Here is a 12,266-nt window from a genome sequence, read left to right as displayed (position 1 = left end):
TGCTGCTATACGTTGGCACGCTACACTGCAGACACTGAACAAAAATAACGTGAACTGGAAAAAAAACATCCGCTAATATTAGCTGGCAACATGTGCTTCAAGTTTTTCACACAAGATAACGGTTTCAGTCTATAAGACCTCTCTCCTCGCAGCTCTTCTTTTTTGGTTGTCTCATACGCACAAAAATATAGGCAGTCAATATTTGCATTCTGCGTCTCAATCTCAATTTACCAGACATTATACAGGACAAAGAGCACACAATCGCAATGCTAGCCATTTTCACTATCAACCGTGAGTTAGCAAATTCTGTGCGTTCTTTATTTAAATTCCGTTTTCGAAATTCTGTCACTTATCTCGCCAAAAATGGCTTCCTGAGCAAACTACCCACTGAAAAGTCGCAGTTTCGCCTGAAAGGCGAAGCATTAATATCAGTACCAATGTGCACGAAGTAAGGTTTGTATTTTTATCACTCTTATATAAATTGCAGTAAACATTCGCTGACTTATTAAAGGAACAAGCGTTGTGTCACGCACGCAACGGAACACATTAAGAAATCTTAATTGATGCTTACGAACACTTGTCACAACGCTGGCGTGATGAAGAGCGCCGGTAACCGGGAGTGAAAGGTTCAGGCCGCCTCTCACTTCCCCGCGTCTCGGAAACTTGAGATTACGCGACCTTGAATGCTGGGCGCATAAGAACACGGCGCGCCTGAAGTCACCAGCCATCTTGGCTTCCTTCTAGCTGTTGCACCCGCTGTAGATTACCTCCAAGATACGGTCCATGGACAACACTGAGCAGCCATGGTCTGGATGGCGGAGGAGATGCGCGCTCACCTCGATGTAGATGCGCTCAACTCGATGTAGCTTATGCATGTTTGTCCTACTACAATGAAACGTACAGCACGAGCAAAGGTTGCTTGCCGGAAATGCGTTGATTCAGAGGTATGGTGCGCGAAAAAATTGACCTGCCGCAAACTTTCCACTATACCCTTGTCACGCAACATCGCTCTTTTCTGCTGCCACTAATGCTCAATGCACCAATAATACTCCAGTGGAGTTCTTGAATACTTTGCTGGCATCCTTTGCCACTTGAAGTTCATTAACATTCTCCTCGTGCAGCATGCATGCTGCTACATATGCCTGAAACCAAAATTGGTTTCTAGTTGACAGTGCAAGAGCTCGTTATGGTAATACACCGAATTAACGGAGTTGATTAAACATTCATTATGACAGCCGAAAGTTGTGACTTCATCAGAGAAAGCTATTGGAAGCTAATACCTATGTCACGTAAATTAAAGGCACGTAGCGAATTGTTATTAATTACGTTTAAAAATGCAAATAAATAAATACACGAAAATATTTCGCAGACTGAACTACCGTTAACGTCTATGTAATGCGAAGCATTGCCTGAGTCTGCGGCACAAGACGCCGACGCGCCTCCCAATGCTTTAGGACGAACGAACGAACGAACGAACGAACGAACGAACGAACGAACGAACGAACGAACGAACGAACGAACGAACGAAAGAAAGAAAGAAAGAAAGAAAGAAAGGAAGAAAGAAAGAAAGAAAGAAAGAAAGAAAGAAAGAAAGAAAGAAAGAAAGAAAGAAAGAAAGAAAGAAACAAAGAACGAACGAACGAACGAACGAACGAACGAACGAACGAACGAACGAACGAACGAACGAACGTTTTTCTTGCCAACCGTTCCACTAAACTTACTCATTGATGAATTAAAACTTTTGCATAGCCATGTGCTTGTGTTGAGCGGACGCCAACCGAAGCCTCAGCCAGCTGACGACGGTCGTTCGCGTCTCTTGCTACAGATAATACGATAGCAGCCAAGAGGGCTCGGTCAAAGTGGAGACGCTCGCAGAAAACATCTCACACTCGCGATGAGCTGACACTGTATGCCCTGCTCGTCCTCTGTCTTCCCCTTGTGGCCGCCAACCAAAGCGTCGGTACTTCCCATCCTTGGCTGCAGATTGCAGTAGTTGTCTGCTCGTTGACTTACGGAAATACCGTGTTGCATCGCCAGATACACTACAAAAACTGGGTTGACTCGGAGAAGAATGCTTTGCATTAAAAGGAACTCACCACAGGCTATCCCTGCCTACCTGAGGGCTCTGCAGAGATGTTCCGGCGTGCTGACTTGTTAATAAATAGCTTCATCGTACATATGGTGTGCAGCATTCTTCCCCCCTCTCTCATCTCATTGAAGTGCCAAGAACACGCAACGGGACACGCACCTGCTCTGTTACGGCTCTCGCTTCGAGGAAGCACTCCAGACTTCCCCGTATGCCTTGCTGCAGGTTAGACTGTAGGTCATTTACCAAAACTAAAGTCCTGTGAGCCCGGCCTCACGCCGCATAAGCCTAGAAAGACATAAGAACGCTTATGTGGTACCTGAAAGCAGCGGCTTTCAGGGGCCTTCTATACAGGGACGCTGCGCATAGTCTATAGATAGTATAGTGCACGTGAATAATCTGAACGATTGAGTCAACCATGTGTACCACTGTTAAGGCGCATCTGGAGTCTGGAGTGGGACGTAACCAATAGCGACGCCTACACCCAGAAAAACTGCTGCTGCTGAAAAAAGTTGCTGTACAACACTTTTCGAAATTAAAAAAACACTTCAGTTAATTATGTTCTTTCAGTTGTTCTTGCCAACTTCTGGCCAACGCTTCGAAAGCATTTTTCACTCATACAATGCACATTTCGTTCGTCTGTTTGACCCAACAAACTTTAAGACGGCTGCACATGTCGCTGAACGCTGGCATAACACATCTGTTTCGTGCAGACCATGTGTATTTCCGGTATTTCCAGAATGAACCAGTCCGTGAAGCCATGGTGTTTGGCGTGTACGCTCGGCTGGACTTTCAGGGCTCGGCGTGGAAAAGCAAGGGAGCCAGCGGATCGCGGCCGGGTGTCACAGCTGACAGGATTAATGGCACATGCTAATGGAGGAGCCGGCGTTGCGAAAGTACCTCGAGACCAAACGAGAGCGTCATCGTGACTCCGTAAGGGAACTCGTTGATTTGAATTCTTTCCGCGACTCAGTTGTTGCCGAACTAATGGCTTAACGTACACGCACCTCTACTGTAGAGGTTGCAATCACCCGCCGAACATTGTGTCTATTTCTTCTCTTTCACTGGTGAAAAGCCTAGGCAAGATGAGCACTGAGGACTGTGTATTCACGGTACCGCTGAAGCTTCGTAGCGTCTCTGGCAGCTTACATTTTATTGTGATAACAACTATATGGGCACTTCAGGCGCATTTTTGCCGTCGCCGTGATGTTCGGTATAAAGTCCAAGCGCGATAACACCGCCACCGCGCATCGTATGCTTTATGTGCGAGTGAATGCACGTGAGTGAAGCCCACAATCGCAGCTCAGGCTGGCGCGTGCGAAGTAGGAAAGCTGTGAGCAAACGCGCCGCCTTCCATCGCGCGAAAGCCTGTGGACGGATGGGAAGAAGGGAGGGAGGGTGGTAGGGGCGGCGCTGTGCTCCAGCAGCAACTGTGCAAAGTGATATGGGCTGGACAAGTATTGAAGTGAGGGAAGCGCACAGTAAAGTTAATTATGAAGAACGACTGAGGAATATGGAAGAAAGTAAATGGGCTGGGAGAGTGTTCACGCATTTGTACAGAAATAACATAGCTTCACAGTGGAGGAAAAGAACTAGGAAGCTTACCAGCAAGCATGCGGCCTGTATGGTGAGCAACACAGCAACCAAGAACGTCAAGCGGAAAGTCAGAGAGGCGGAGATAATCACATGAGTGGCGGCAATGGAAGAAGCCTGCCAAAAGTAACTGCTTAAGAGGAAAAAAAAAGAAATGAGGAAATAAAAAAATTTATGGTAACTCAAAGGGAAGCTCATTACTTTTCAAAACAAGATCAGGGGCGCTATAGCGTAAAACTATTCCAAACTTTTCTATTCCAATTCTGCAATCAGCCCTCGGCTATTGGTCAAAAGTTTTCGAGCTCCATCCACTTCACCTGTCTGTCACGCGACGTCTCAAAACCGCAAGAACTCACCACGTCAAAATGACGTCTACGCGTTAAAGATGCATTAATATACCGAACAAAACTGGATTTTCTTCTGAATAGCCGCAGGCTGGCCTGTTCGGAAAGGAATAAAAAATGGCTGCCGCCGGTCGCTGAGGCACTGGCTACTCGCACCTGCCGAAGAGCATGGGTTTATTTGCGTATAATAAACCTTTTTCCGTGTCTGTGTAACGTTTTCGAGCAATTTCGGCACGTTTGCAATGTCCTTCTAACAACTCTTCTTTGCTGAGGATCCGTTTTAGCCTCATCCTTAGACTTCTGTTGCATGTTGCCACGATTTTCGATTAGCCACCACAAGCTAAGTATAAGGAAAAGCGGACCAATCGCAGACGCTGGCACAACCGTCTTCATCCGGTTATCGATTTTCAGTGCAGTGGCTCAGCCCCATCGTATCCGTCTCAACTTGAGCGTGCTCCTTGCCTCTTGTCACTCAATTAGATAAAACAAGCCACTCAGTGTAGGCAATGCTATTAGTTTTTCAAGGAAATAAAAGTGACATCCTGTGAACGAGGAGAGCGCTTGATTGGTCGGTTCACACTACCCTGCGGGTGACCGCCCGTTGCTTGCGTCGGCGGTTACGCACATTTGACGTCAGGAGATTGGAATAAAAGCATATTGGAATAGTTTTACGTTATAGGGCCCCAGGATGCCTTAGGGCACACACTTATAAAGCGAGATATAAGAAGGAAGAAGAAGCATGTGCTTGCTGCGGTAAAGCTAGGCAAACGATGGAGCACATTATATTAGAATGTGAAGATATCTGCCCAGTGGTCGATTTAGGCATCACTGGCCTCCTTAAAGCCCTTGGGTTCAGCGAGAGCAGGGGAAAAGTAATCATGTCCGCAACAGAGATTAGTAAGAGGCGATCGGAAGATTGGTGGAAGAAAAGGCGGGAAACGACAAACAACGGTGGCGCACAAAAACAAAGTTCACAATAGGGGTTCAGAAACTTTGGTTATGGGAATTAATCGTTTTTTTTAACATAGGTAGGACACTGGGCAATAATATAGGATGAGCTTTGTGGAGCAACCCACCATCCCGTTCCTAAGGCCATGCTCATAACATCTATCCTTCCATCCAACTGCGTATTTCGCCACCGTGCGCAAGGAGAACTGCCTTACTCACTCTTGCGCGCGATAGGAAGGAAATAGGGGTAGCAGCGCGGGACGGAGGGGAGGCGGCTTCGACTCCGCCAAGTGCGCAATTTGCCCGGCCGCGCGTGGTCGCAAGCGCCGTATATGAAATGGATCTGCAGACGGCTCATACCTTTGTGCGCCCTGTGTTCTCGCCGCTCTTGCGTTGAAGCGATAGACAACACGAAGGCCACTTCGCTCGCTGCTGCTGCCGTGCTTGATCAGACCAGCGTTTTGACAGCGAGTGTTCGCGCTTATGGAGTCTGATGTGTTCATGTTTGTTTGGCGCGCTAACACCATGCTTGTAAATTAAGTTATTAAGCGAATGTTTCCCAGTTTATACTGTCGATAAAATACTATCCTTATACGTACAGCTATTTTACTGTCGCAAGCAATGCTTCGCCTTTCGGACGAAACGGCCACTTTTACTGCGATAGCAATTATATTGCTACACGCGTGGGGTACTTGATTGTTTGAACGAGGCGCGTGGGCGCCATCACTTGAGAAAAGAGGAGGAAGAACAAACTGGGCTCGCGCTGTAAATCTAAGGGGTCAGCGCTGCAACCGCTGTTGTAAATATAACCTGTAAATAGCTGCTCATCTTACTGACTCGTCCTTCGCGTAACATTGTGGTGGAGGTGAAACGTTCCCCGTCCTCGCCACGGAGCTTCAAGCGGCCGCACCGTCGTCTTCTCAGCCATGGCTTCCGATGGAACCACCCGTCGCCACTTACACCTGCGTCGCCAACCACAACGTACGTTACGGTTCCAAGTCCCCGGTTCCAAGTTCCAAATGACGTTGACGCCGACGACTGGCTCAAAATGTATGTGCGTGCCAAAGCCACCACCGGGACCCTGCCATCATGTTTGCCAATGTGATCTTTTATCTGGATGGGACACACGTGTCTGGTTTCGCACCCATGAGATCGAGCTCTCCTGCTGGGACATTTTTAAAGAGTGGTTTCGCGACCTATTTGGCAACCCGTCAGGTCGCCAACAGGCTGCGCGAAAAAAGCTTGTCACCCGTGTCCAGTCGTCGACCGAATCGTATGTCTTCTACATACAGGAAGTGCTCGCACTTTGCCGGAAAGTCGACGAGCACATGACAGAAGTGGACAAGGTGGGCCATATCCTAAGGGCATCGCGGACGACGCCTTTAATTTGCTCGTCTATAACGACGTTTCTACGTCGACGCATCATCAAAGAACGCCGCGCTTCGAGGTAGCCAAAAGCCTCCGCGTAATCCCACAGTTTTCCCGGCGTCCAAACACCCCTGCCACGTCCTCTTGCTTCGCTCTTACCGCCACACGACCATTTCAAGAGAGCATCACATGTATCCGTCGCCGTGAGATTGAAGCGGCGAGTCTGGCCCTTCTTCATCCTCATCCACGACCCCCTGACGGTAACTCTGACCAAGCGGCCTCCATTATTTCCGTTATTCAAGCAGCTGTGTGGCAAGAAATTATCAGCTTGGCATCCCTACCGCCTGCTCTGTCTCCCGACCTGATTCGGCACCCATTCCCATGTCCACAATCTGTAATGACCAGTATTTCGCTACCAGACCACGCAATCCTGCTGAATGGCGAACTCCAGACGACAAACCGATCTGATTCCGCTGCCACCGCGTTGGTCATGTATCCCGCCATTGCCGCACCACCTGGATGCCGCCGTACTGGAGCTCATTCCCTGCTCCTCGCCCATACGCCGACGCTCGACGTTATTCACCTCGCCGTCTGTACCCTACTTCTGATGCCCCTGACAGCCGCTCCTCCGTGCGATCGCCGTCGCCTCAACGCCGTCGCTCCCCCGTCACCCCAACTTCGCTGCTTTTCCTCGCCAAACCGATGGACGGAAAACTAGGCCATACAGCTAGTTCTTGGAGGTAGTGCTGCATCACGTTCGTCCTGTCCAAATCCTCCGTTGACGGTCCTCACTAACACGAACCTAATTTAAGTAGACGTAGATGGTGTTCCGTTGACGGCATTAATTGATACTGGAGCCCTAGTGTCTATAATGAGCGCTAACCTATGTCGTCGCCTCAAAAAAGTTCTTACGCCTGCCATCACTCGAGCCGTACGCGTCGCCAATGGCACCAGTGTTGCCGTCAGGGGTATGTGCACTGCTCGCATAGGAATTGCTGGCCGCCAAGTTCCAGTCCTGGTCACCGTGCTGACCAGTTACCCTCATGACCTAATCTTCCGGCTCGACCCTTCTGACGACGCATTCTGCCCTCATCGACTGTGCCACCAGTATACGCTGTACCTCGAGCTTCCTCTTCTTTCGGACGTTCGCCCCGAACAACGGAGCACCCTCTGCATTACAGCGTTTGTTCGCTTACCTCTTAAAGTCCTAACCTTCGTCGAATTGGCCTCAACGGCAACCGTGCCTGATGGCGACTATGTCGTCGCACCTATTCGTGATGTCCTCCTGGTACGCGACATCTCTGTGCCACACTCCGTCGTAACCCTTGCCGCTAATTGGATGTCTCCCCGTTATAAATTTTGGCTTGACGAAGCAAGTGTTACCTGAAGGCATAGCGGTGGCCACGCTATGGTCAGTGACAGACGACCACGTCACTGCTTTTGCAGCCGACGCGTCTCCAGATCCTCCTGATTACCCGCAGGATACCTTGAACCTCGACGGCCAATTGCGTCTCATGGTCGCTCCGGACCTCGCGCCTGACCAAGCAGCCGCCCTATATCGCCTTTTGCTTTCCCACCGCGACATATTTGACATTGACAATCGACCACTTGGTCAGGTTTGTTAGGCATTGGATAAACACTGGTGATGCTGTTCCCATTCACCGCAGACCGTATCGCGTGTCCACGGCAGAGCGGAAAGTTATTCAGCAGAAAGCAAACAAGTTGCTCGCCAGAGGCATTGTTGAGCCCTCGTCGAATCCTTGGGCGTCGTCGGTCGTGCTCGTCAACAAGAAAGATGGCACGTGGCGTTTCAGCGTTGATTACCGCCACCTAAACCGAATTAATAAAAAGGACGTTTAGCCTTTACCACGAATTGACACCACTCTTGATTGTCTTCACGATGCCAAATACTTTTCGTCCATCGACCATCGATCTGGTTATTGGCAGATTTCCGTCGATGAGCAAGACCAAGAAAAGACCACTTTCGTCCCTCCAGATGGCCTCTACCAATTCAAGGTTATGCAATGCTAAATTCAAGGTTTATGCAATGCTCCAATTGAAGGTTTATGCAATGCCTCCGTCACGTTCGTGCGGATGATCGGCTCTCTGCTTCAAGGTTTCAGATGGTCAACTTGTCTTTGTTACCTCGACGACGTCCTTGTGTTCTCTCCTACATTTGAGACGCACCTTGAGCGCGTCGCAGCTATCCTTGACGTCTTCCGCAAGGCTGGGCTCCAATTAAACTAATCGAAGTGCCACCGACGCATTTCTGTTGTCGGTGTCGGCGTGGCCGTGAGGTTCTGTTTAAAGTCCAAGTGAGATAAAATCGTCGCCGCTTGCCGTGTGCTGTATGTGCGAATGAACGCTTGCGAGGGTGAACGCTGTTTCACATGCTGCGACATAAGCGACGAAAATCGGTGCAGTTGCACGCGTCGCAATGCCATTTTTAGAGGGCCCATTTCACATGATTGCGATTTCGACAATGCGACTGGTGCAACGCCCAGGGTTGCTTACTGCTAGGTTTCCTGGCGTACGCAACATAATTATTTCATTGTAATGAATAAAACATTCACATTATAGTATTGATGACTTTTCTTTATTAGGAGCAAATAATACGCATGTTTTGTCATTTAAAAGTGTGTTGAAGTTAAAGGGACACTAAAGTGAAAAATTATTTCTTCTGCGTCAGCAAATTACCGTTCTACAACGCCAAAAGCACCACTCTTACAACGATTGACTACATTGACTACAAGATTGACTACATTGTGTTCTAAAGGAACCAAATATTAAATATGGCAAGTTTCGGGAACCTTTACTCAGCCAACGGGGCCCAAATGCGATAACATACTTTGGAATCCCTGACGTCACGCTGACGTACCGGTGCTGGGGTTTCTGGAAAAAATTCAAATAATGATACTTGGACCTTGATTTTCTCATCTAATAATCAAACTATTTTTTTGAAATGACTGCGTGCATGGTTCTCAAACAATGCTTCATTAGTCTAAACCGATTTATTGTTTCGCTTTAGTGTCCCTTTAAGAATTGTTGAGGCGAAATGCGGCATATGCGGAGGCCCTCACCCAACGGCTGATCGTAAGTGCGAGCAACGCTTCCAAACGCCGTATGTCGTCAGGCAGAGACGCCGAAGGCGTCGGCGGAAGAAAACTGGCAACGCCAAGAAGCGTGCGAACGCGGCACGTGAGGTGAGCCAGGCACTGATGTCAGCGCTACGGAAGAGGAGCTCTTCGAGGGGACGCTCCCGCTCGCGCACTCTTTCCCGCTCTAGCACGCGCTCCCGCTCACGTGGGCGCTCCGTGCAACGAGGGCGCTCTCAATCTAGGGGCCGCTCGAAGTCCAAGGTGCGCATCGCAGGAGGTCCCACCTGGGCCGACAGAGTGAAACAGACGACGCAGACGGGCCGGACGCAACACGCTGCCGCACAGGAGAGCGAGCGGGCGCACGATCCCAGGATCGCGCAGTTGATGAGCGAGAACGCCAGTCTCAAGGAGGAAATTCAGAGAATGAAGGCCCACTTTGAGGCCTTCCGCAACGCCAGCGCCATCCAAGCGGCCGCGGCAAGGCAAACGTCTACGGAAGATGGGGCCACAGCAAGGGCGGTCAAGCGCAGAGCCACCTCCTCCCAGGCTACGGTTGAGGATGTGAGCACGGCGGAGACTGCCATGCAGAGGTCCTTGGACCACATGCAAAAATCTTTTGCCGAGCTGGTACAGAGTAACCAGACCCTTCTACTCAGAGTGCAACTGCTTGAGAACGAGATTGCCAAGCGATGTGACCTACACTACGGCGACGCCGCCAGGCCGGAGGCGGTGTCCAGCGAAATGCTACAGGACGATCAGCTGTCGGGGGCTGACGAGCAAGATGGCACCCCAGCCCACCTCCGGTCCAACATGCCCAGCCATGGCCAGACCGGATAGTAAGCTCATCGTGTGGCAGTGGAACTGCGCCAGCTTCCGGAGGCGCAGGCCTCAACTGGTGCAGTTCATCAAGGCCCGGGAGCCGCAAGAGAGGCCCCACGTCATTTTACTACAGGAAACAGGAATGGAAACTATTTCCCTCCAGGGATACCGAGCTCTCTCCTCATTGGCGGAGAGCGGGCTCGGCATCGCTATACTTATTGCAAAGAAGTGCGCCTTCCAGGAGCACGATCTCCGTCTTGGCAACACCAAACTGGAAACGTTGCTCGTCGAGCTCATACCCAACAGTTGGCTGAAGAACAGCGTCTACATTGCCAATGTGTACAGCTCTCCTAGGGACAACCGGCAGACCTTCTACAGCCTAACAACCAAGGCATCGTCTAAGGTGAGGGAGACGCCGCTTGTGATGGCTGGAGATTTCAACGCGCCGCACGAAGCCTGGGGCTATGTGAGAAGCATTCCCAAAGGCTGCAGACTCCTGCAGGCAGTGACTGACAGCTCCCTGGAACTGATAACCGGCCCCAATTACCCCACGCGCATGGGAAACTCGGTCTCGAGAGACACCACCCCCGACCTGGCCTTCGTCAAGAACGCGCCGGGAGTGGAGTGGCACAACTTACAAGAGAACCTGGGCAGTGACCACTACATCGTGGAAATCTCCCTACCGGTCAGCGCGGCCCCGCAGAGGGCTTTCGAAATAGTCGACTGGGACGCCTCCCGAAAGCGAAGGCAGGATGACCACGAAAAATACGACTCGTTTGCGGACCTCGCAGCGCAGCTCAAGAGGGACGTAGCTGCGGTCACCAGAACCGTTGAAACGGACCTCAAGGTCGACCGCATGGACGCTCGATTGGCGCACCTGCTCGAAGCCAAGAATTCCCTCACGGCCAGATGGAAGACGCAGAAGCTGAATCGCAACCTCCAGAGGAGGATCACGGCCCTCAACCGCGAGATCGAATCGCACTGCAAAGAGCTCGGCCAGCAGCAATGGAACGAAGTTTGTGCGTCGGTCGACGGCCAGATGCGTGCGGGAGGCAAGTGGAACCTCCTCAAGCAGTTATTGGACGACACACAGTCCAAGAGAAACCACACTCTGGCCATCGATAGGCTGGTCCACAAGCTCAATAGCGAAGGCGCATCTAAGAACGAAGTGATGGACGAAGTGGCGCGTCGCTACCTCCCCATCGGGCAGTCCGGACCAGAAGATTACCCGGCCTATGGCGGCAAGGCGGACGAGGAGCTCGACTCCCCCTTCTCCATCTCGGAGGTCAGAGCGGCCCTTCAAGGCCTCAACGGAAAATCGGCGCCTGGGCCGGATGGAATCTCGAACAGACTCCTTCGAAATCTGGACGATGGCTCGATCGAACTGCTCACTAAAGAAATCAACGACGTCTGGGAGTCCGGCATCGTACCGGATGCCTGGAAGGAAGCCACGGTGATCATAATTCCGAAGCCGGGCAAGACACCAGCCATAGACAGTCTGCGACCCATTTCGCTCACGTCGTGCGTTGGCAAGGTGGCGGAGCATGTCATCCACAACAGAATATCGAGACATGTCGAGGAACGACACCTCCTCCCACCGAATATGGTCGGCTTCAGACCCTCGCTGTCCACTCAAGAGGTCATGCTGCTGATCAAGAGGCAGATAGTCGACGTGGTCACGAGAGACGTCCGAGGCATCTTGGCGCTGGACATCGCCAAGGCCTTCGACACGGTCAAACACAAGCACCTCCTCGACTCTGTTACGAGACTGAACCTTTGCGAACGCTTCCATGCGTACGTGAGCTCTTTCCTAAGAGATCGCAAGGCCACGATCAAGTTGGGCCAGATCAAGTCGGACGGATACGCGCTGGGAGCCCGCGGCACGCCGCAGGGTGCGGTGTTATCTCCAGTGCTCTTCAACATCGCCATGAGAGACCTATCAGTCCGACTCGACCGAATCGGGGCCGCCAATCTTAATCACGCTCTCTACGCGGACGACATCACCGTCTG

General features: G+C 51.0%; 1 protein-coding gene across 1 annotated transcript; it reads left to right on the top strand.

The window, feature by feature from the left end:
* The first annotated feature begins 9,557 nt into the window (after positions 1 to 9,557).
* Positions 9,558 to 10,274, top strand: LOC139060731 (serine/arginine-rich splicing factor 6-like). Its single transcript, XM_070539810.1, has one exon. The coding sequence runs from the start codon at positions 9,558 to 9,560 to the stop codon at positions 10,272 to 10,274; it is 717 nt and encodes a 238-aa protein (XP_070395911.1).
* The last annotated feature ends 1,992 nt before the right edge of the window (positions 10,275 to 12,266 follow it).

The sequence above is a fragment of the Dermacentor albipictus genome, chromosome 1 (genome assembly GCF_038994185.2).
Source record: "Dermacentor albipictus isolate Rhodes 1998 colony chromosome 1, USDA_Dalb.pri_finalv2, whole genome shotgun sequence".
NCBI lineage: Eukaryota > Metazoa > Arthropoda > Arachnida > Ixodida > Ixodidae > Dermacentor > Dermacentor albipictus.
This window is presented reverse-complemented; position numbering and strand designations above follow the sequence as displayed.

Bases quoted from the DNA above. Each gene is read 5' to 3' on its own strand.
- LOC139060731 (XM_070539810.1), top strand. From the start codon at position 9,558: ATGTCAGCGCTACGGAAGAGGAGCTCTTCGAGGGGACGCTCCCGCTCG.